Raw genomic sequence first — 23,627 nt, 5'->3', positions numbered from 1 at the left:
TTACTAGCTGAAAAGCTACGTTTCATATATTGTGGAATCTTATCACATGGTTCACCCTAGGGTCAAAGCCAGGGGAAGGATCCCATTCAAGTATTAGTTACTGAAATACAGAGAGGATGCTGCTCTAAGGCTTTCTGGGATACGGGTGGTATTCGAGTGAGTTTATAGGTTGGAGAAAAAGAAAAATAGGGTAGAACAGATGGAAAGTCCCATTTGTTTGAAAAATTCTTAGTCGGCTTGCTGCAGTAATAATGGAGTATGGATTTCTTTGATTAAGATTTCTCTGCCTTTTACTTTTGTTATTCTGAGGTAGGTCAGACTGTGAAGTTAGCAGCAGGGGGCATAGATTTTATGTCAGAGATGTATTCCTTTAGGATTTTTTTGAGGTGGTGCAGGCAATTGGGTGGAAGCTGATGAGATGATGCTTCATGTTTGCAACTGTTTCAATGTCAGGTTAATGGGGAAACTGCAATTTGTGATTTTGATTTAGACCTTTCTAGAAAAGACTTTTGCTGCCAAATTGAGTCTCTCCTCAACCCCTAAAAAATGAAGATTTCACTAGAGTCAGATATATGCAAATCACATTTCCCTTTTCAAGCCAGGGTTAAATAAAAGGGAACATTATGAAAGATTGCTTATGGCAGCAAGCGCTTGAAGATGAATTTGGTTATTTCAAAACCATGACGAGTCTCTTGTCAGTGCAAAGCAGGAAGGGCATAAAGGAGAAGGTGGACCTGGGCATAAACATGCCCACACAGTGTTTGTGCTGAAAGCCTTGTTCCTTGAACAAGCTTTCTTCTGCGCTGTGCAAAACGTTTGGCAAATAAGGAGGGGGCGTCCCCTCCTTTTCTGTGTTCAAGGCTGGGTTCTGGCCTCGTTGCAGGGAAACGCTCATTCCCAGCAGTGCGCCCTGGGAGCAAATGGTTTGTTTTCTCTTCACTGAATCCAGCCTGGGGTCAGATCTCAGCAGTAGAGCCTGGCATGGAAAATCTATTTGTAGCAACTTGTCCCCAGGAGGGAAGAGTGCAAGTCGACTGTGTGGGGAAGCCGCGGTCACCCCAGGGTCAGCCACACCGCCGGCCAGGGCAGGCACTAACACACAAAGGTAGAGTCCTCCGCAAACATGAGTCCCGTTTGTGTGCCCACTCACCCCTGTGTACCACACACACTTGATCCGTATATACCCAGCACATACATGCACCGCACTGCCACACATACACCACACACACACCGGACACTCATATAACTAAGCATACCCACCCCCACACCACGTGCGCAAGCACATGTATGCCCAACTACACACATACACATATCCGCACACCACACACACTCAACCACACAAACGCCCACCTTCCACTTCAGTTACAACCTTCATGGCACATACACACGTATACACACACCTCACCAGTTACTGGTATCACCTATACCAGCCACCATGCGCCATGAACGCACCTAGCCACATACCAGCCACACACGGGTACCCACCACATACCCAAATAACCATACACGCCCGCAACACACACATCCCATGCACACCAAACTACACATACGCAGACACACACACGTCACTGCTCCCAGCTTGGTTGTTTTCCCGCTCAACGGAGGCGGGGGTTGGGGGAGAAAATGGGGAGGGGCTGCAGCCCCGGCCGAGGCGCGCGGGCCTGCAGTTTAGGGCGAGGCGGGCAGGGGCTGGCGGCGCCGAGTGGCGGCGCTCAGGAGGGAAGCCGGCCCGGGGGGTGTGTGGGGTGCACGCGTGTGCACGAGCGTGTGCGCGCCTCCCGGGGGCTCCGTGCCCGGACCGGGGAGGTGTGTACGAGGGAGACGTGAGGCGCGCGTGGGGAGAGGCCGTGTGTGTGTGTGTGTGTTTGTGTGTGTGTGTGTGAGAGAGAGAGAGAGAGCGCCTCGCTCCGCGGTGCGCCGGGCCCGCGCCACTGGGAGGTTCGAGTGGGCGTGGGCCGGGAGTGCGCTGCCCTCCGTGGAGCGTGTGGACGCGAGTGTCGGTCCTCGGCGGCCAGTGCCACTTGGGGGGAAGAGCCTCTGTAGGCCGGCGTGCGTGTGGGTCCAAAGCGGCCGAGAAGAGTGTGTTCACCACGGCCCTCCGTCGGGATCTGACTCCGAGGAAGGAGTGGGTGTGTCAGGAGGACCTAGCCGTGATGGGCGGGGACGCCCGCGGCCGCGCTCCCCGGTCGGGTGTGTGTGAGGACGCCCGGCTCGCTGAGGAACGCCGCGCGGGGCCGGCCGGCGCGCGCCTGTGCGCGTGAGTGTGCGCGTGTGGCGCGGCGCGCGCCGCGGCGGAGGGAGGGAAGGAGGAGGCAGGCCCGGCCCCGGTCGCAGCGCCCGGGGCGGTTCCTCCTCGAGCCTGGGACCGCCGCCGCCGCCGCCGTGCGCTGGCGTGACTCCCGGCCCTCGCCGCGCCCTCCCGCATCTGCGCCCGACTCTGCTTCCTGCCCGCCCAGACGTCGCTTCTCCCGGGCTCCCGGTGTCGGCTCCGCGCGGAGGGAGAGGAAATGAGTGCGGCGGCCTCGCCGGCGCCCGAGCGGGGTTGGAAGAGCGAGAAACTAGACGAGGCTCAGGCCCTGGCGCGGAGTTGCGCCGCTCGCAGACCCGACTTCCAGCCGTGCGACGGGCTGTCCATCTGTGCCACGCACAGCCATGGCAAGTGCTTCAAGCTGCACTGGTGCTGTCACCTAGGATGGTGTCACTGTAAGTCGAGCCGCGTCTTCCCGCCTTCCGCAGCGGTCGGGGTGGGTGGGGGGTGGGGGTAGCCTGCCGGGCCGTCCGGGGTCGCTGCCGGGACTGTGCGGCCGCGGGGGCTCCGGGCTCGGCCGGGGCAGCTCTGCCGCAGGCTGGGGCCGCCCTGGGCTCGGGGCCAGCCGGAGCTTCCCTCGCGCCGGACGGCTGGGGTTGGCGCTGCCTTGGCGACGAGACGAAATACCGTGGGGCGCCTCTTTCTTTAGCTACTTCTACAAAAGGGAGCTTCCTGCCCCAGGGCAGCGGGAATCTGTTTTTTTTCTTTTTTCTTTTTTTTTTTTTTTTGGTTGTTTTGTTTTGTGTTTTGACCAAAGCGTCCAGGCAGTGTGTTGAGAAATGGGGAGAGCCAGCAGACAGCCGTAGGGGAAGCCTTTTTTTCAAGGCTGCTGGTTAAAGATGCTCCTCTTCTTCTTGCTCACTTTTGTCTTCCTGGGCTGCTATTTAAAAGAAAGAGCCCTTGGAAATCCAATTGTTTCATTTATTGTACACAAATAGAGAAAAAGCGCTATTTGTGTACAATAGCGTGGGAAGGTTTGCTTCCAAGAAGTTAATATTAACAATTTGGAAGGTCGAGTTCCTTAAATACCCAGATGTAGCATTTAAAGCCGATAAATGACACAGAATTACAAAATGAAATGAATGAAAGTAAGCTTAATAATCTTAAACCAGTTTATAAAAGCCAGAACCACATGGTCTAAACCTTTTCTCTGTGTTTATCCTCCTTCCTGTGATTTTTAAATAGATTAAACTTAAGTAGACATTTAATTAGAATTTCACAATTTGATTAGCTAATAGTATTTGGACGAGTATATCGGATGAATCATTCCTTTTAAGAAATATATTCTAAAGTTAGTTTCCACATAAATTTATAATAGAGGGTGCTGGAGTGCTTATTTAGGACATTTTCCAAGTGATCTTAAGTTAAATGATTTTTTTCTTTGTTGAGTAGAAAAAAAATAGCTGATAACAGGAATGCAATATGTCACAAACCTTTATTTACAGTAACAGAACATAAATGGATATTTAAATCAAATTTATGAATTAAAGGATAGAAATTTACAAATTCCAGGCACATGGAACAGGATTGATTTTTGGTGTTCCATCTGCTGATGGGTCAGTGTCTTCCTATTTCTCATTATTTCTATTGTGCTCAGATCTGTTCTCGTTCAGGGTGGGACAGGGTACCGAGTTGGAAGTAGCAACTCTAGGAAACCTGGGATGCTGAAATGCCCAAGCAGGAAGAATCTGGACTTTCATTCATTTCATGGGAAAGCCTAGAATCGTTGTGTAGAATGTGAGGAACATTCAAGATAGTCCAGGTTACTGCCTGTCTTATTTTGACAGTATCTTCTCCAAGTACACTGTTACTGATGGGAACCTGGCAGTCTTCTCAGACAGCTTCTCCCTTCATTAGCCTTGACTCTTAAAATACTCTTCCTTATATGGAGCTGAAATTAGTTACTTTCTAACTTCTTTCTTCTGCTCTATTTCTGCCTTATGAAATCATATAGAACAATCGAATCCTTTTTTAGATCATGGTTGTTTCAACTCTTCATATATACATATCTGAATACACATATGTATTTCTCACACATTTGGATGTCTTCTCGCTGTATCCCCTGGCCATCCTCACAATGTCTTTCCTGAACTAGGTTTGACAATAATGTTCCTTGAATGACTGAATGAAGATAGTGATCATATCTTTCTCCTAAGGCATTGCTTTGTCCTATTTATACATTTCCAGTCCCTTCTGCCTTTCCTTTTATGGAATAGTATCCAGGCTCCTAAGCATCTTTGGAACATGTGCCAAGGTGGTTTTGATCCTTTGAAGACTGTGGCCCCTAGAAAGGCAGACAGTATTCCAGTTGTGGTCTCAGCAGTCTAAAGTTGAGCAAGACCATTACCTCCAATGTTCGAGATGCTGTTACTGCTGCAGCTAGCATCACATTAGCTTTTCTGAGATCTTTGTCACACACTGAGCTTGCTGCTGTCAGATTGAACTAAGCTTGCCATCAGAGACATCGAGCCGTTTTATTTAAACATATGTGACAAGCCACTGTTTGCCCATCTTACAGTTACATATATATTTTTGGACACAGGTACTAACCCCTTAGATATCTTTTTCTATTAAATTTCATTTTATTAGAATTAGCTTTTTTTCCCCCTGTATGTTTTTAGATCCTGGCTTTTTCTTAATATACTTATAAGCTGTCTCCTAGGTTCATGTCATCGACTTACTGGATACCAACAGTACCACAGTGCATCTTCATTAAAGTTATTGATGAAATTGTTGAACAAGAGAAAGCGACAGAGTCCTCAAGCTTGCTGGTAGAACCGCCCTTCAGGTTGATAGCAATTCATTAATAAGCCCTTGTTAGGATTGTCGAAACAATTACCTAGCTAGCCACCTAGTTGCACTGTTATCCATCTTCTGTTTATCTTGTATATGGGTGTAATGAAAACCTGGTCAAATACTTTGCTGAAATCCTGCCAACACGTGTTTTTACTGCCTCTTTTTGATCTGTGACCTATCTATACATACACTTGTAAAAAAAAAAAAAAAGAAAAAATTAATCTGGTAAAACTCAGGTTGATTTCACAAATGGTTACCATTTTCTTTTCTAAATGGTTAGAAACAGTTTTTAAATAAATAATCTGAATTTAGAAAAGATTGACGTCAAGTATACTGGACTGTCGTTGGCAGTTGTTTCTGTTTTTTAAAAAATCAGAACTACAGTTATTTGTTCTTTTCCAGTCTTTGGCAATCCTCTGGTTTCCACACTTCCTCCACTGGCAGCAGCTCAGTGATCTCATTCACAAAAAGCTCGACTTCATTTAATGCAGCTAGGTGCTCTGTTACAGTCTCCTCAGTTACACTGGCCATTCATTCTCTCTACCCTTTTTAGCCCAAAATAAGCAGAGTTAACATATTTGAGAAGTTCTCTCTCTCTCTTTTTTTTTTTTGGTATTCATGAAGTTTACAGTATCAGTCCTAAGCCTAATTCCTTTAATTCTGTTAAACATGTATTGAGCACCTTCTTTTTATGAGACATTATTATGAAAACTCAGAATATAAATATGAATACAGCTGGATCATACTGGACCCCATATGGACCATTATGGACCATATATGCAGAGTATATTTACTTTTTTTTTTTTTTTGAGATCGAGTTTCGCTCTTGTTGCCCAGGCTGGAGTGCAATGGCGCAGTCTTGGCTCACTCCACCTCTCAGGTTGAAGTGATTCTCCTGCCTCAGCCTCCCAAGTAGTTGGGATTACAGGCATGTGTCACCATTGCCGGCTAATTTTGTATTTTTAGTAGAGACAGGGTTTCACCATGTTGGCCAGGCTGGTCTCAAACTACTAACCTCAGGTGATCCCTCACCTCCGTCTCCCAAAGTGCTGAGATTACAGGCGTGAGCCACCGCGCCTGACGCATACTATATTTACTTTTTTAGATCGTTTAAAATCACAAATGACTGAGGTGAGAAAGCTATCAGTTTGTTTGCCAAATCTGAGAATACTAAAATGAGAGGATTATCCTAATGCTTAAAAAAGGTAGATTCAAAACAAAGGAAGTTCAGATTTATGTGGTTGATTTTAAGCTTGTGAAATGTATAAACTTATAGAAAAGGCTTAAAAATATGTATATGTTTATAAAAGATGTAAAGCATGTATCATGTATATATTCACAGATTCAGTGCTGGATGTATTAAAGGAAATGACTAGTGTATTTGGGTAATGGCACATTTTTGAGGATGTTGTCTGGGAGGAAAGCATCACATGTTCTGTTGGTGTCATTGTCAAAGATAGATTATTAAGCTGAATAAACCATGACTATGAATTTTTTTCAGTAAGGAGTGATACTGGGTTGGATTAATGAGTGAAGGTTTTCGAGAGGTGTTTTCAGAGAGAAAAAAAATACATGGCTTGGTTAGAGAAGAGGGATGGGAAAGAAATCATATGCAGGTATTGTAAAGTAGAATTTTGTGGCTACTTAGAATACTTAGAATAAGAAATTAGGTTGGTGGAGGTGGAGATAAGTCAGTGTATTGGAGAAATATTTCAGGTGAAATCTATAGGGTTGATTAGATTTGGTTGGGGACGGAGAGGAAGATCATTAAGATTAACTTCTAAAATTCTGCTTTATGCAGCTGTGGATGGGGGTGCCATTAACTAACAACAGTAAAATACTGGGTGACTAGGATTGGAGGAAGGTCATGAATCTAGTTTTGGATCTGTTGAGTTTAAGCTCCTTTGTCCTCACATGGTGATGTTAATAGGCAGTTAGATATGGGGATGTAGAACTCAGAGGAGAGGTCTGGACTAGAAATAGTAAGGAAGTAGTTTACTTACTTACAGGTCGCAGTTGTGGCCGTGATGAAGCATGGGCACGAGGGGAGAGGCTAGCATAAGAAGTAAAGAAAACCATTAAGCTTTCCCTTTAGAACACCAGAGTGTTTTCTTTTAGGACATCAGAGTCTGGGTACAAGAGGATAAGCTGGCAGAGGAGTCTAAGAAGAGATGGCTAGAGAAGAAAAATCTGGAAAATATGGCAGAAGCCAAGGGAAATTACTGTTCTAAGAAAAAGTATGGAGATGAAACCAGTTCTCAGCAGGCTAATTATTAGATATTGGTGAAATACACAAATAGTGATTTTCATTACTATGGAGAAGAGGGTGAAAGGTTTAGTCTTGCAACAGTGATTTCAGGAATATACTTAATTGAAGCATTAGTCAAAGCTGTTTGAGGCTCTTCCAGGCAAAAAGAGAACAGAGTGTTAGGAGCTAAGAATTAGGACACAGACATAATTGTTAATATTTACTGAGTGATTACTTTGTGCCAGAATAAGCTTATTATGCTGAGCACTTAATAGCCAATTATGTAATTATGTCCATTTCACAGTAGAGGAAAAAGCCTTAGAACTTTTCCATGGGCACATAGTGAGGAGTAGAGCCTGGATTCGGATCTAGGTCTGTTCGATTCTACACCTGGACTCTTAACCATCGCTGCACTGTAGAGCAATTTAAAATTAATGAGCAGAACCAACAGAGCTCAGCTCCATTAAAGCCAATGATGGGGAAATTTTTAAGAAATGGGTGGCAAGTTGTATCAGTTGCAGTAGTTAAATCCAGAAGAATGAGAACTGTAAAGAGTTAACTGTATGTGATAGGAAATGACATTCAAGTTAAGGGTTAAGGAAGAGAAAGTGATTTGAAGGTGACAGGTGAGGCTGAGTGGGTGGATGTGGTATGATGTAGGTGCTACCAGCAAAACTCAAAAGTTGGGTTAAGAAAATCACATGATGGATGAGCTCAGTTTTCTGTAGAAGACATCTTAAAAGACTGTCTGTTTCAGATTGAAAGCAGGAAGAGTGGGACTTGATGCAGTCTAATAGATGATATTAGCATATCTAAAGAAAGACTGTCACAGCAAAAGGTAGATGGGCAGCATAGAAATAGAGAAAAACGCGAGTTGGAGAGGCAGAATTTGGGAGTGTTTTTTTAAGACTGTTCAGAGAAGGTAGCATGCTGCCTAGAGAGTTGAATTCTCTGGTTCTTACGGCTGCGCTATCCCAGCAAATGTTTGGTTATACATTTGGCTTTCTATTTATAGATTTGCTGTAGGAAGAGGAGGAGCTGATTAGAGGGTTCAACCGTCAGGACCTTGGGGCAAATATGCTTCTTTTTATTAGTAAATTAGCATTGTTGTTTTGTGTTATTCTATTTGTTCTGTTTTCCTACTTTTACACAGTTCTAGGAAAACTCACAAAATCAAGTTCTGACTTCCATGGGAAAATGCCAGCTGGTATTCCTAAAGCACATCTGAATCATGTCAATAACAGTAGCTACAAAAATAGTGTTTAAGAAGTTTGACAATGGAAACTAGCAACAACAACAAAAAATAGGGAATGGTAGTTTGGTTGGAAAAGTCAACTAAAGTTTTTTTAGGAATGAGGGTTCTAACCTTGCCTAGTGGTTGAAGGAAGAAGATACAGATTTTAAGAGGAGAGGTGAAGTTCTGAGTTTCTTCAAAGCTCTTCCAGAGATAGAGAAGGCTGAGAGGTGTCTTTCTACGTAGCTGGTGCTTCAATCATGGATGCACATAAATTTCAGCAATAGCAAATAACACACATCATGGCTATATGCGGGCACATAGTTTTTTGTAATCTTTTTGCATGTGTTTATTCATTTAAATGACACAACAATCTTGTGAAATAGGTACTGTTACTGTCCTCATTTTTTAAGATTAGGAAATTTGACCTAGGTCAAGTGTAGTACCCCAGCTGCCTATGGCAAATGTGTATCAAAATCTTACAAACCAGCTGGCAACCAGGGCTGTCGGTTTCTTGGTTCCACTGAAGGTATAGTGAGGATGATTTCAGCTGCTTTAAATTCCTTTTGGAACCAGCAGGTGGAGAATGCTTTCTGATTTTAAGAGAAAGGCAATTATATGCGGTATGAATATTTTTGGAATGGTTGTGAACTCTATAAAACCATGCTTTTAGTATTTAATATAAATTTTAAAAATTTAATATTATATTTGAATAAAGCAAAATTTAAAAAAGACAAAAAGACTAGGCACATTTATTCGTATCAAATTTATTATTTGTATGATATGAAGCTTCAGTCATGTCGTATCCTCAACTAATCTCTGACTGGCACAAGCCGTTTTTTAGATTTGCATACAAACCATTAATTATTACTGGCTTCCAAGCCTGTTGACTTAGAGATTTAAACCACATGGCTTTTGAGGGCCTTTCTATGAGAATTTCCCACATTACAAAGTCCTCACTTCATCCGAATTTGCTCTCTCATGTTATAGATCTCATTAATTATAGGAAAGAATGTTTCCAGGGAAATTGTGTTATTAGTTCTAAATCAATATAGGAACACTTGCCTTGGGCAACCAAAAGTTGTCTGGTAGATTTGTTTTCTTAAAAAAATAAGGAATCGTATATACATAGAATATGGAAGACAGTACAGTTGGAGCAAGGGCTGTGGAGCCAGACACGCCTGTGTTTGAACTCTTAAATCTTATTGTTTACAGGGCGACTTTGGATAGATTACTAAACTTCCTGCAGCTTCAGTGTACTCTTCTTAAAAATAGGAATAAAAATTCTGTTTCATCCAAGCATCATCATGGGTGCCTATACTCCCAGTTACCCGGGACCACCTTGGCCCAGGAGCAACATCATGAGACCCCCATCTCTTAAAACAAAAATTCTACCTCACAGAGTTGTTGGGAAGATTAAATGACATATTGTGGCTGGGTGCAGTAGCTCATGCTGTAATCCCAGCACTTTGGAAGGCCAAGGGTAGATCACCTGAGGTCAGGAGTTGGAGACCAGCCTGGCCAATGTGGCAAAAAAAAAGAAAGAAAAATCAGCCAGGCATGGTGGCACATGCCTGTAAACTTGGGAGGCTGAGGGACAAGAATTGCTTGAACCCTGGAGGTGGAGGTTGCAGTGAGTCGAGATTGCACCACTGCACTCCAGCCTGGGTGACAGAGTGAGACTCTCAAAAATAAATAAAATAAACAAACAAACGATATATTACAAGCAGAGTACTTAGTGCAAGTATTCAGTAAGGGGAAGGATCAGCCCCTCCTCCGTAAAAAGCAAAAAGAAGCGGAAATACTGGGTAATGTAGATGTCCTAATGGCAGGCACTGGAGTCAGACTTCGTGTTTGAATAGGCTCTCCCTACTTAATAGTTACATGGCTTGGGGAAGTTACTTAACCTGTCTTTCAGTTTTCATATCGTTAATGTGGGGATAATAGTGCCGGCTTCATAGTGTTGTGATTGTCAAAGTCCACAGTTGCTTTCCCCTTCCCCAGATGTCCTGGAATCCACTCTGTGACTTTACTGATTTGTTCAGTTAAACACTGGAAAACAACAAAGAATAAAAATATATGTTTTGAATATTACATTTATGAATTATTTTTTTATTCTCATTGTGGAAAGTTCTGTTTTGTAATAGTTCTTATGTGATGATTGTCTGCTTTGTTACCATGAAATCTTGTATTTTGCTCCAATTCTCACTCCCCGGCTTCATCCCGTTTTCCTCCATTGTTTAACAATGGACAGCTCTGGTTAATCAAATATACCAAATAATAGAGAGCTATCATATATGTCAAACATGGGTAAACAAGTTTCAAAGGATTCAAATATTGCAGAGTTTATCCTGTGTTAAAGTGAAACTGAACATATTCAGCTTTGGTACTTTAGAAGTCTCATCAGTGTGTACTGAAAAAAATGGCAAAAGTGCTAGTTAATAGAGGACCCCTGGTTGCTAGAATGCTGGGACAGTAAACCTAATTGTGGTCTTTGCAAGTTATTTTACCCAAATTCGCAGGATCTTTCCTTTGCTTTTCTCTTATTCTTGAATTTTCTGATATTTTAAGAGTATTTTATAAGCATACTGCCAAAAATGTGTAATATCTGGAGTGCCAACAATGTGTAATACGAACACCCTCCAGCTGTGTCTGTACAATACCTCCCAAGTAGTTCATTCAGGATAAATTATTTAACTTCTCCGGTGCTTATTTGTCCATTTAAAACTGGATGTTTTGGTGTAATATGTGTGTACTTCTGTATATCTCTATCTCATTTTAATAGATCTTTAGTGAAATAAAAGCACTAAGAATATAACAGTTTGGTATTTCATGGAAAATTCTTTCTGTCAGACTCATTTGCTTTATCTTTCCCTTTTTCTGACTATACACTCTCTTGCTCTCTCTCACTTCCCCCCCAAAACATTTAGAAGTAAGTTGCAAACATCATGACACTTCATACCAAAATACATCAGTATGACAAAAAAGGAAATAGTATGCCTGTCTTAAGAATGAGGACAAGTTTCTATATAACCACAATAAGGTGGTTATATAGAAATACTTACACCTAAGGTAATTAACAGTAAATCAGTCTATCATAGTTTCCTTAATTGTAAAGAAAATGACTTTTGAAAACATCCAGGGTTCAATCAAGATTCATATATTGCATTTCATTGTTATGTAACTTTAGCCTCTTTTAATAATCTAAACCAATCACACTTTTTTTGATGACTTAAATTTTTTCAAGAGTCCAAGTTAACTGTCTGTAGAAGGTCCTATATTCTGAATTTGCCTGATTGCTTCATCATGATTAGATTTAAACATTTTTGTCGTGTTATTACATGGGTGATATTGTGCCCTTCTCACAGCATTACATGAGAAAACATATAATGTGTCTTGTTCTACCAAGGCTAAGGTGGCAGCTGCCACATCTTTCCATTATAAAGAAGCCTTTGGCTTTGTTTCCCTTTTGTTTTTAGTAAGTAATCTGTGGGGTGATAGTTTGATGCCGAGTGAATAGTCTGTTTCTAACAAACGTAACCCAGTGGTTAGTATTGGCTGAAGGCCCTTGCATGCATCACTTACTACCTTGGTGGTTGCCAAACTGTGATTTTCAAATTTTGTCATTCCTTCTACCATTTGATGACATCTTTTATAATGAAGAGGTTCGCTTACTGTACCCCATCTTCTGTTACTATAGACAAATTGATTCTTTTTTTTTGAGACCAGATTTCGCTGTCACCCAGGTTGGAGTGCAGTGCGTGATGTCACCTCACCGCAGCCTCCGCCTCCCAGGCTCAAGCAGTCCTTCCACCTCAGCCTCCAAGTAGCTGGGACCACAGGAGCATGCCACCATGCCTGGCTAATTTTTTTTTTTTTGAGACAGTCACTGTTGCCCAGACTGGAGTGCAGTGGCATGATTTTGGCTCACCACAACCTCCGCCTTCCAGGTTCAAGCAATTCTCCTGCCTGAGCCTTGCGAGTAGCTGGGACTACAGACACATGCCATCATGCCCTGCTAATTTTTGTATTTTTAGTAGAGTTGGGTTTCACTTATGTTAGTTAAACCGGTTTCAAACTCCTGACCTTGTGATCCTCCCACCTTGGTCTCCCAAAGTGCTAGGATTACAAGTGTAAGCCACTGTGCCTGGCTGCCTGGCTAATTTTTTGTATTTTTGTGGAGATGGGCTTTCACTGTGTTGTCCGGGCTGGTCTTGAACTTGTGAGCTCAAGCGATGCCCTCCTTGGCCTCCCAAAGTGCTGGGATTACAGGCATGAGACACTCTGCCCAGCCAAATTGATTCTTTTTTTTTTTCAATGCATTATAATCAAGTATTATAATTCTTTTTAATGTTCAAATTGTCTTTAAACTTGGCAATTGAGAACGCCTGTAAGCCAGCTTCTGTGTCTTTTTAATATATATCAACTTTTTTTTGCTCATTTCCCAGTTTTCTGGCACAAGATATCGCAGGCTTACCTAATAATTTCCCTGCCCCAGATCGGAAATAATTTTTCTAAGGAACCTGAGTTCCTTAGAAGTGGTATGAGAAATGCTATGGAAACCATTGTTTGGGTTTTGAGTCTGCTTATTTTTATTAGGAGATTGTTGTATTCAGGACTTTATTTGTGTGTGTATATCCTTTGTGTTTCCTCACTGCATACTTAGACCTCCCTTGTCAGTAAAACCCTGATTCCTGATATAGTACCTACTAAACTGTTCTTCATTTCTATAATTTTATTCCCAGAATGTTATATAAGTGGAAACATAAAGTACATAACCTTTTGTGATTGGCTTTTTTTCATTAGACGTAAGTCTCTGGAGACCCCTCCAGGTTGTTGGATGTATTCGTAGTTTGTCCCTTTTTATCACTGAGTAATATTCCGTGGTATACATGTACCACAGTTCCTTTAACTTTTCACCTATTGAAGGACATCTAAGTTGTTTTCAGTTTTTAGTTATTACAGATGAAGCTGCTGTAAACATTTGTGTACAGTTTTCTGCTTGAACACAGTCTTCATTTCTCTGGTATAAATGTTCAAGAGTGCAGATACTAGGCTGTGTGGTACTTACTTGTTTAGTTTTTTTAAGAAACTGCCAAAGTGTTTTCCAGAGGGTCTGCTCCATTTTACATTCCCACTAGCAATGTATGACTGGTCTAGCTTCTTCACCACATGCTTACTGGCATTTGGTGTTGTCACTGTTTTTATGTTAGGCATTCTGATAGCTTTTGTCTTAGTGAGTTCAGGCACTGTAACCAACTGCCAGAGATTGGGTGGCTTATAAGCAACAGAAGTTTATTTCTCATAGTTCTAGAGGCTGGAAGATTGAGATACAGGCGCCAACATCATTGTGTTCTTCCGGGTTCTAGATTGCTGATTTCTCATCATGTCCTCACTTGGTGGAAAGAGGGATAGAGCACTTTTTGTTTTTTGTTTGTTTGTTTTTTGTTTTTTTTGAGACAGAGTCTCACCCTGTCTCCCAGACTGGAGTGCGGTGGCACAATCTCTGCCCACTGCAGCCTTTGCCTCCTGGGTTCAAGCAGTTCTCCTGCCTCAGCTTTCCAAGTAGCTGGGATTCCGGGCGTGGGCCAGCAGGCCTGGCCGATTTTTGAATTTATTTATTTAGTAGAGACAGGGTTTCGCCATGATGGCCAGGCTGGTCTCGAATTCCTAGACTCAAGTGATCCGCCCACCTGTGCTTCCCAAAATGCTGGGATTGCAGGTGTGAGCCACCACACCTAGCCCTGGGGTCTTTTTTTATAAGGGCTCAAGTCCCATTCATGAGGAGTCTACTCTCAAGAACTATAAGAATTACTTCCCAAAGGCCCCACTTCCTAAGACCTCCCACATTGAGGATTAGGATTTCAACATATGAATTTGGGGAAGGGGACAACATGTAGCCCATAACAGGTGTATATTGATGACTCATTTTGGTTTTAATTTGCATTCACCTAATGGCTAATGTTCATGTGCTTATTTGCCATTTATATATCCTCTCTAGTGAAATGTCTGTTCATGTCTTTTATCCTTTTCTGATTGGATTTTTAAAACTGAGTTTTGAGAGTTCTTTTTTATTTATTATTATTATAATACTTTAAGTTCTGAGATATATGTACAGAATGTGCAGGTTTGTTACATAGGTATATATGTGCCATGGTGGTTTGCTGCATCCATCAACCTATCATCTACATTAGGGTTTTCCTCCTAATGCTATCCCTCCCCTAGCCCCCCACCTACCGACAGGCCCCAGCGTGTGATGTTCCCCTTCCTGTGTCCATGTGTTCTCATTGTTCAATTCCCACTTATGAGTGAGAACATGGGGTGTTTGGTTTTCTGTTCTTGTGTCAGTTTGCTGAGAATGATGGTTTCTGGCTTCATCCATGTCCCTGCAAAGGACATGACCTCATCTTTTTTATGGCTGCATAATAGTCCATGGTGTGTATTTGCCACATTTTCTTTATCCAGTCTATCATTGATGGGCATTTGGGTTGGTTCCAAGTCTTTGCTATTGTGAACAGTGCTGCAGTAAACATACATGTGCATGTGTCTTTATAGTAAAATAATTTATAATTCTTTGGGTATATATCCAGTAATAGGATTCTTGGGTTAAATGGTATTTCTTGTTCTAGATCCTTTAGGAATCGCCACACTGTCTTCCACAATGGTTGAACTAATTTACACTCCTACCAACAGTGTAAAAGCATTCCTGTTTCTCCACATCCTCTCCAGCATCTGTTTTATTTTACTTTTTTTGACTTTTTAATGATCACCATTCTAACTGGCACAAGATGGTATCTCATTGTAATTTTGATTTTGCATTTCTCTAATGACCAGTTATTATGAGCTTTTTTTCATATGTTTGTTGGCATAAATGTCTTCTTTTGAGAAGTGTCTGTTCATATCCTTCACCTACTTTTTGATGGTGTTTTTTTTTCTTGTATATTTGTTTAAGTCCTTTGTAGATTTGGGATATTAGCTCTTTGTCAGATGGATAGATTGCAGAAATTTTCTCCCATTCTGTAGGTTGTCTGTTTACTCTGATGATAGTTTCTTTTGCTGTGCAGAAGTTCTTTAGTTTAATTAGATCCTGTTTGTCAATTTTGGCTTTTGTTGCCACTGCTTTCAGTGTTTTAGTCATGAAGTCTTTGCCCATGCCTATGTCCTGAATGGTATTGCCTAGGTTTTCTTCCAGGCTTTTTTATGGTTTTAGGTCTTACGTTTAAGTCTTTAATCCATCTTGAGTTAATTTTTATATAAGGTATAAGGAAGGGGCCCAGTTATAGTTTTCTGTATATGGCTAGTCAGTTTTCCCAGCACCATTTATTAAATAGGGAATCCTTTCCCCGTTGCTTGTTTTTGTCAGATTTGTAAAAGATCAGTGGTTGTAGATGTGTGGTGTTATTTCTGAAGCCTCTGTTCTGTTCCATTGGTCGATATATCTGTTTTGGTACCAGTACCATGCTGTTTTGGTTACTGTAGCCTTGTAGTATAGTTTGAAGTCAGGTAGCATGATGCCTCTAGCTTTGTTCTTTTTGCTTAGGATTATCTTGGCTATACAGGCTCTTGTCTTTTTGCTTAAGGTTGTCTTGGCTATGCAGGCTCTTGTTCTTCACAGAATTAGAAAAAATTACTTTAAATTTTATGTGGAATTTAAAGTAATTTTTTACTTTGAATTGTACCATGTGAAATTTAAAATAATTTTTTCTAATTCTGTGAAGAAAGTCAGTGGTAGCTTGATGGGGAGAGCATTGAATCTATAAATTACTTTGGGCAGTATGGCCATTTTCACAATATTGATTCTTCCTGTCCATGAGCACGGAATGTTTTTTCGTTTGTGTCCTCTTTTATTTCCTTGAGCAGTGATTTGTAGTTCTCCTTGAAGAGGTCCTTCACATCCCTTGTAAATTGTATTCCTAGGTATTTTATTCTCTTTGTAGCATTTGGGAATGGGAGTTCACTCATGATTTGGCTTTCTGTTTATCTGTTATTGTTGTACAAGAATGATTGTGATTTTTGCACATTGATTTTGTATCCTGAGACTTTGCTGAAGTTGCTTATCAGCTTAAGGAGATTTGGGGCTGAGATATGGGGTTTTCTAAATATAAAATCATGTCACCTGAAAACAGACACAATCTGACTTCCTCTCTTTCTATTTAGGTACGCTTTATTTCTTTCTCTTGCCTGATTTCCCTCGCCAGAACTTCCAATACTATATTGAATAGGAGAGGTGAGAGAAGGCATCTTTGTCTTGTACTGGTTTTCAAAGGGAATGCTTCCAGCTTTTGTCCATTCAATATGATATTGGCTGTAGGTTTGTCATAAATAGCTGTTATTATTTTGAGATATGCTCCATTAATACCTAATTTCTTGAGAGTTTTTTAGCATGAAGGGGTGTTGAATTTTATTGAAGGCCTTTTCTGTGTCTATTGAGATAATCATGTGGTTTTTGTCATTGGTTCTCTTTATGTGATGGACTACATTTATTGATTTACCTGTGTTGAACCAGCCTTGCATCCCAGGGATGAAGCCAACTTGATCCTGGTGGATAAGCTTTTTGATGTGCTGCTGGATTCGGTTTACCAGTATTTTACTGAGGATTTTTGCATCAGTGTTCATTAGGGATATTGGCCTGTAATTTTCTTTTGTTGTTGTGTCTCTGCCAGGTTTTGGTATCAGGATGATGCTGGCCTCATAAAATGAGTTAGGGAGTAGTCCCTCTTTTTCTATTGTTTGGAATAGTTTCAGAAGAAGTGGTACAAAGCTTCTCTTTGTCCCTCTACTGGAATTCAGCTGTGAATCCATCTGATCCCGGGCTTTTTTTTGGTTGATGGGCTATTGATTACTGCCTCAATTTAGAATTTGTTGTTGGTCTATTCAGGGATTCGACTTCTTCCTGGTTTAGACTTGGGAGGGTGTATGTGTCCAGGAATTTATTCATTTCTTCTAGATTTTCTAGTTTATTTGCATAGAGATGTTTATAGTATTCTCTGATGGTAGTTTGTATTTCTGTGGAATCACTGTGTTACCTCTTTATCATTTTTTATTGTGTTTATTTGATTCTTCTCTCTTTTCTTCTTCATTAGTCTGACTATTGGTCTGTCAATTTTCTTGACCTTTCAAAGAGAGAGTTCTTTATTATAGATACTAGACGTTTGTCTGGTGATTTGCAAATATTTTCTGTCTGTAGTTTGTCCTTTCATCCCCTTAGCAGAAGTTTCCCCTTTCTTTATTTATATGCCAAACAACTGCATAGTTAGTTTATAGTTGACCCTTGAACAATATGGGTTTGAAGTATATGGGTCTACTTATAATTGGGTTTTACAACCAAATGTGGATTGAAAATACTGTATTCCCAGGATATGAAACCCATGAATACTGAGGGCCAGCTGTGGGACTTGAGTATGCTCAGGTGGGGGTTCTAGAAGCAATCTAATGTGTATACTGAGGGATGACGCTATACAATCTGCTAAGTTAACAGAGTCTTTTGAGATACAAAATTTTAAATTTTGATGGAATCCAATTTATCAGTTTTTCCTTTTATGGCTTGTGCTTTTTGATGCTTTTAAGAACCCTTTGCCAGGCTTGAGATTTCATGTTTTTCTTTTCTAAAAGCTTTATAGTTTTAAGTTTTATATTTAGTTCCATGATTAATTGTGAGTAATTTTTTATAACATGTGGCTTAGGTCACAAGTCATTTCTTTGCCTGTGGATGTCCAGTTACTCCAGCACCATTTGTTGAAAAGATTATCTTTCCACCATTGTGTTGCTATTGTACCATTGTTAAAAATCATATTGTGTGGGTCTATTTCTGGGCTTTTTATTTTGTCCCACTGGTCTATATGTCTCTTCTTCTTCCAGTACCATACAATATTGCCTACTCTAGCTGTGTAAGATGCCTTTAAGTTGAATAGACTAATTTTTTTTTTTTAATATACAGTGTCTTGCTCTGTTGCCCAGGCTGAAGTGCAGTGGTGCGATCTTGGCTCACTGCAGCCTCCACCTCCCGGTTTCAAGCGATTCTCCTGTCTCAGCCCTCCTGAGTAGCTGGGATTACAAGCATGTGCCACCATGCTCAGCTAATTTTTGTATTTTTAGTAGAGACAGGTTTGACCACTTTGGCCAGTCTGGTCTCAGACTCCTGACTTCAGGTGATCACCTAGCTTGTCCTTTCAAAGGGCTGGGATTACAGGCTGAGCCACCACACCTGGCTGAGTAGACAGAATTTTTTTTCCACTTTGTCTTTCATTGTCATTGTCTTCTTTCTTGCTCTTTTTCTTCCTCTTCTCCTCCTCCTCCCTCCTCTCTCCCCTTCCTCCCCTCCCCGCTTCTCCTTCTTTTCTTTTCTCCTCCTCCTTCCTTTTCCCTCTCTCCCTCCCTCCCTCCCTCCCTTCTTTCCTTCCTTCCTTCCTCTCTTTTTCTCTCTTTCTTTCTCTTTATCTTTCCCTCCCTCCCTCACAGGGTCTCACTGTTGCCCAGTCCGGAGTGCAGTGGTGTGATCATAGCTCACTGCAGCCTCTACCTCCTGGCTCAAATGATCCTTCTGCCTCAGCTGCTCAGGCAGCTGGAACTGTAAGCATATGTCACTATGTCCAGCTAAGTAAAAAAGTGTCTCGCTATTTTGCCCAGGCTGGTCTTGAATTTCTGGGCTCAAGCAATCCTCCTGCCTTGGCCTCTCAGACTGTTGGGATTGCAGGTGTGAACCACTGTGCCCAGCCAAATCTTTCACCTTTAAGTATAATGTTATTGGTAGATTTTTTGTAGATGCTCTTTATCAAGTTGAGGAAGTTCCTCCTCTATTCCTATTTTCTGAGAGGTTATTAAAAAAAATCTTGAGTGGGTATCAAATTTTGTCAGATGCTTTTTTAAAATCAATGATAGGATCATGTAATTCTTCTTTGTTGACCTGTTAATATGGTAGATTATATTGATTTATTTTCAAGTATTAAACCAGCCTTGCATCCATGGAATAAACCCCACTTAATTAAGGTGTAATTCTTTTAATATATTGTTGAATTCTATTTGCTAATAGTTTGTTAAATATTTTTATGTCTATATTTATGACAAGTATTGGTCTATAGTGTTTTTTCTTTTTTTACTGATCATCTGATTTTGGTGTCCGGTAATACTAGCTTCATGCAATGAATTAGAAAGTTTTTCCCCTTCTTCTGTTTTCTCGATGAAAACGTGTAGAACCGATATTAAATTTTCTTCAAACATTTGGTAGAATGCTCCAGTAAAACCATCTGGGCCTGGATAGATACACGTGTGTGTGTGTGTATTTTTTTTTTTTTTTTTAGTTTAAAAATTATGAATTCAGTCTGGGCATGGTGGCTCATGCTTATAATCCCAGCACTTTGGGAGGCTGAGGTGGATGGGTCACTTGAGGTCAGGAATTCGAGACCAGCCCAGCCAACATGATGAAACTCTGTCCTACCAAAAATATAAAAAATTAGCAGGATATGGTGGCACACACCTGTAATCCCAGCTACTGGGGAGGCTGAGGCAGGAGAATTGCTTGAACCCGGGAGGCAGAGGTTGCAGTGAGCCAAGATCTTGCCAGTGCACTCCAGCCTGGGTGACAGGGCAACACTCCATCTAATAAATAAATAAATAAAATTACTGATTCAGATTTCTTCTTATTATAGGCCTATTCGAATTATTCCCAAGGGATGAGTATAGGTAGTATGCATTTTTTCAGGAATTGGTTTATTACATTTTGAGTTGTCAAATTTATGCTTTTAGAGTTGTTAATAATAGTTCCTTATACTTTGGATGTCTCCATGGTATGTAATGACATCCTCTGTTTCATTCCTGGTGTTGGTAATTCGTGTCATTTGTCTTTATTCTTTGTCTGTCTTGTTAGAGATTTGTCAGCTTCATTGACCTTTTAAAAGAGGCAATTTTGTGTTTCATTGATTTTCTGTTGGTTTTTCTGTTTAATATGTCTTTGATTTCTGCTCTCATCTTTATTATGCCCTTCTTTCTGCTCACTTTGGGTTTATTTTGTGCTTCTTTTTTTTTAACTTCTTGAGGGAGTTTAGATTACTGATTTGAGGCTTTTTTTCTAATATATGCATTTATTACTGGAAAATTCCTTTCAGCACTGCTTTAGCTGTGTATCATAAATTTTGGTGTGTTTTGTTTTCATTTTTTTTTCAGTTCTGTGTAACTTTTGGTTTCCCTCAAAAATTCCTTTCTGATCATAGATTATTCCAAGTATTTGGTGATTTTTCTACCTTTCTATTAATTAGTTTCTAGCTTGATTCTACTTCGTATGATTTTAATTATTCTAAAATTGTTGAGGTTTGTTGTATGGCCCAGGATATGGCTCAAGTGTCATGGACATGTGGAAAGAATGAGTGTGCTGCTGCTGTGGATGAAGTGTTGTATAAATGTCTTTTAGATCCTGTTTATTGATTTTGTCAGTGAGTTCTTCTACATCCTTGCTTATTTTCTGTCTATATGTTCTGTCAGTTGTTGAAAGAGGGTATATTAGTTCATTTTCATGAAGCTGATAAAGACATACCTGAGACTGCGCAATTTATGAAGAAAGAGGTTTAATGGGACTTAGAGTTCCATGTGACTGGGAAGCCTCACAATCATGGTGGAAGGCAGGGAGGAGCAAGTCAAGTCTTACATGTATGTCAGCAGGCAAAGAGAGAGCTTGTGCAGGGAAACTCCCCTTTTTATAGCCATCAGATTTTGTGAGACTTATCCACTATCATGAGAATAGCATGGGAAAGTCCTGCCCCCATAATTCAATTACCTTCCACCAGGTCCCTCCTATAACATGTGGGAATTCAAGATGAACTTTAGGTGGGGCCACAGCCAAGCCACATCAGAAGGGTTCAAGTAAATGGTGGGTTTGTCCTTTTAAGTCTGTTGGTTTACCCACAGATATTTGCATATTTGCAGGTTATTTATTTATTTATTTATTTTTTTAGACAGGGTCTCGCTCTGTCACCCAGGCTGCAGTACAGTGGTGCAGCACTACAACTTCCACCTCCTGGATTCAGGCGATTCTCCTGCCTTAGCCTCCTGAGTAACTGGGACTACAGGCACCTTCCACCATGCCAGATAATTTTTGTGTTTTTAGTAGAAACGGGTTTCTCCATTTTGGCCTGACTGGTCTTGAACTTTTGACCTCAGGTGATCTGACCACCATGGCCTCCCAAAGTGCTGGGATTGATTACAGCCATGAGCCACCATGCCCAGCCAGATTTTTTTTCTTTTGAGATGAAGTCTCGCTATGTCACCCAGGCTGGAGTGCAGTGGTGTGATCTCAGCTCACTGCACCCTCTGCCTCCTGGGTTCATGGAATTACAGATGTCTGCCACCATGCCCAGCTAATTTTTGTATTTTTAGTACAGATGAGGTTTTACCATGTTGGTCAGGCTGGTCTCGAACTCCTGACCTCAAGTGATCCACCCACCTCGGCCTCCCAAAGTGCTGGGATTACAGGCTTGAGTTACTGTGCCCGCTGGCCAGATATCTGTAGTTCTTTTGTCTGATGCATACTTATTTAAGATCGCTAATATCATCTTGTTAAACTGACCCTTTTTTCATTATCTGATGTCCCTCTCTGTACCTGGTTATTTTCTTTTCTCTGAAGTTAACTTTATTTGATATTAATATAGCCATACCTGCTTTCTTTTGATGACTGTTCCCATGATGTATCTTTTCCTTCCTTTTATTTTCTACCTGACTATACTGTTAAATTTGTAGTACGTTTCTTGTACACAGTATATGTTTTGTCCTGCTTTGCAAGCCATTCTGCCAATCTCTCTTTTAATTGATATTTTAGGGCATTTATAATTTATGTGATTATTTATAAGTTATAGATTATGTCTGCCATTTTAAATTATATTTTGTTTGTTCTCCCTGTTTTTCATTTCTCTTTTCTTTTTCCTGCCTTTGTGTGATTTATTTGAACATTTTTTTGAATTCCACTTTGATTTAGCTCTAGTATTTTTGAATGTCTTCTTTGTGCATCTTTTAAAAAATTCAATTTAATTTTTCATTGACACAATATTTTTATATATTTATGGGGTACATGTGATATTTTGTTACATGCATAGAATGTGTGATCAAGTCAGGGTCTTTTGGGTATTCATCACTTTGAGTATTTATCATTTCTGTAGGTTAGGAACATTTCAGGTTCTCTGTTTTAATTATTTTGAAATGTACAATGCATTGTTTTAACTGTACTCACCCTACTCTGCTATTAAACAATAGAAATTATCCCTTCTATCTAATGTATGTTTGTACCCATTAACCAACTTCTATTCATCCCCTCTCCACATGTTTCCCAGCCTCTGGCTAATTTTTATATTATTCTTTTTTAGTAGAGATAGGGTTTTATCATGTTGGCCAGGCTGGTCTCCAACTCCTGCCTCAGGTGATCCATCTGCCTCCCAGAATGCTGGGATTATAGGCGTGAGCCACCTCGCCCAGCCTAGTTCTTTGTACTAGCTCTCTTTGCTGAGATTATTTCTTTTCTGAGGCTTTATACATTTTCATTTGCTTCAGGGATGTTTGCAGTTGCTCACTGAAGCATTTTTTTTTCATGGCTGCTTTAAATTTATTGTCAGATCATTCTAACATCTCTGTCATCTCAGTGTTGGCATCTGTTGATTGTTATTTTTCATTTAGTTTGAGTTCTCCCTGGTTTGTTGTTATGACAAATGATTTTCAATTAAAACCTGAACATTTTTCCATTATATTAAGACTCTGAATCTTAATTAAATAAGATTTTTCTGTTTTTACTGGCTTTTTTTCAGATATCATTCTAGTAGAGGAAGGGGCTGCACCCTCCTTTTATTGCCAGATGGAGATAGAAGTCCACATTCCACACTTGCCCTGCACTGACACCCTGGAGATGAGGCTGGCTCCTTGGTATCTCTGGGTGGGAGTGGGAGTTTTTTGCTCTCCCTTAGGCCTCTCCTGCCACCAGTGTGGGTGGCCTCAGTACCACTGAGTCCTGACTTGCTGTGAGGCTTCTGACGCTTCCTGGCTACAGCATTGAGGTGCCTTTTTAGAGC

The 23,627-nt window shown here is 40.9% G+C and overlaps 1 protein-coding gene across 1 annotated transcript in view; it reads left to right on the top strand.

Moving 5' to 3' along the window:
• The first annotated feature begins 2,433 nt into the window (after positions 1–2,433).
• Positions 2,434–23,627, top strand: part of C15H3orf70 (chromosome 15 C3orf70 homolog) — an 87,496-nt gene continuing 66,302 nt past the window's right edge. The window contains exon 1 of the mRNA XM_035274620.3: positions 2,434–2,703. Coding sequence (XP_035130511.1) covers positions 2,508–2,703 — 196 coding nt within the window. The 5' untranslated portion in view covers positions 2,434–2,507. The remainder of the gene's footprint in view (positions 2,704–23,627) is intronic.

The sequence above is a fragment of the Callithrix jacchus genome, chromosome 15 (assembly GCF_049354715.1).
Source record: "Callithrix jacchus isolate 240 chromosome 15, calJac240_pri, whole genome shotgun sequence".
Taxonomy (NCBI): domain Eukaryota; kingdom Metazoa; phylum Chordata; class Mammalia; order Primates; family Cebidae; genus Callithrix; species Callithrix jacchus.
The sequence above is the reverse complement of the archived record's forward strand: the minus strand, read 5'-3'. Positions and strand labels throughout refer to the sequence as shown.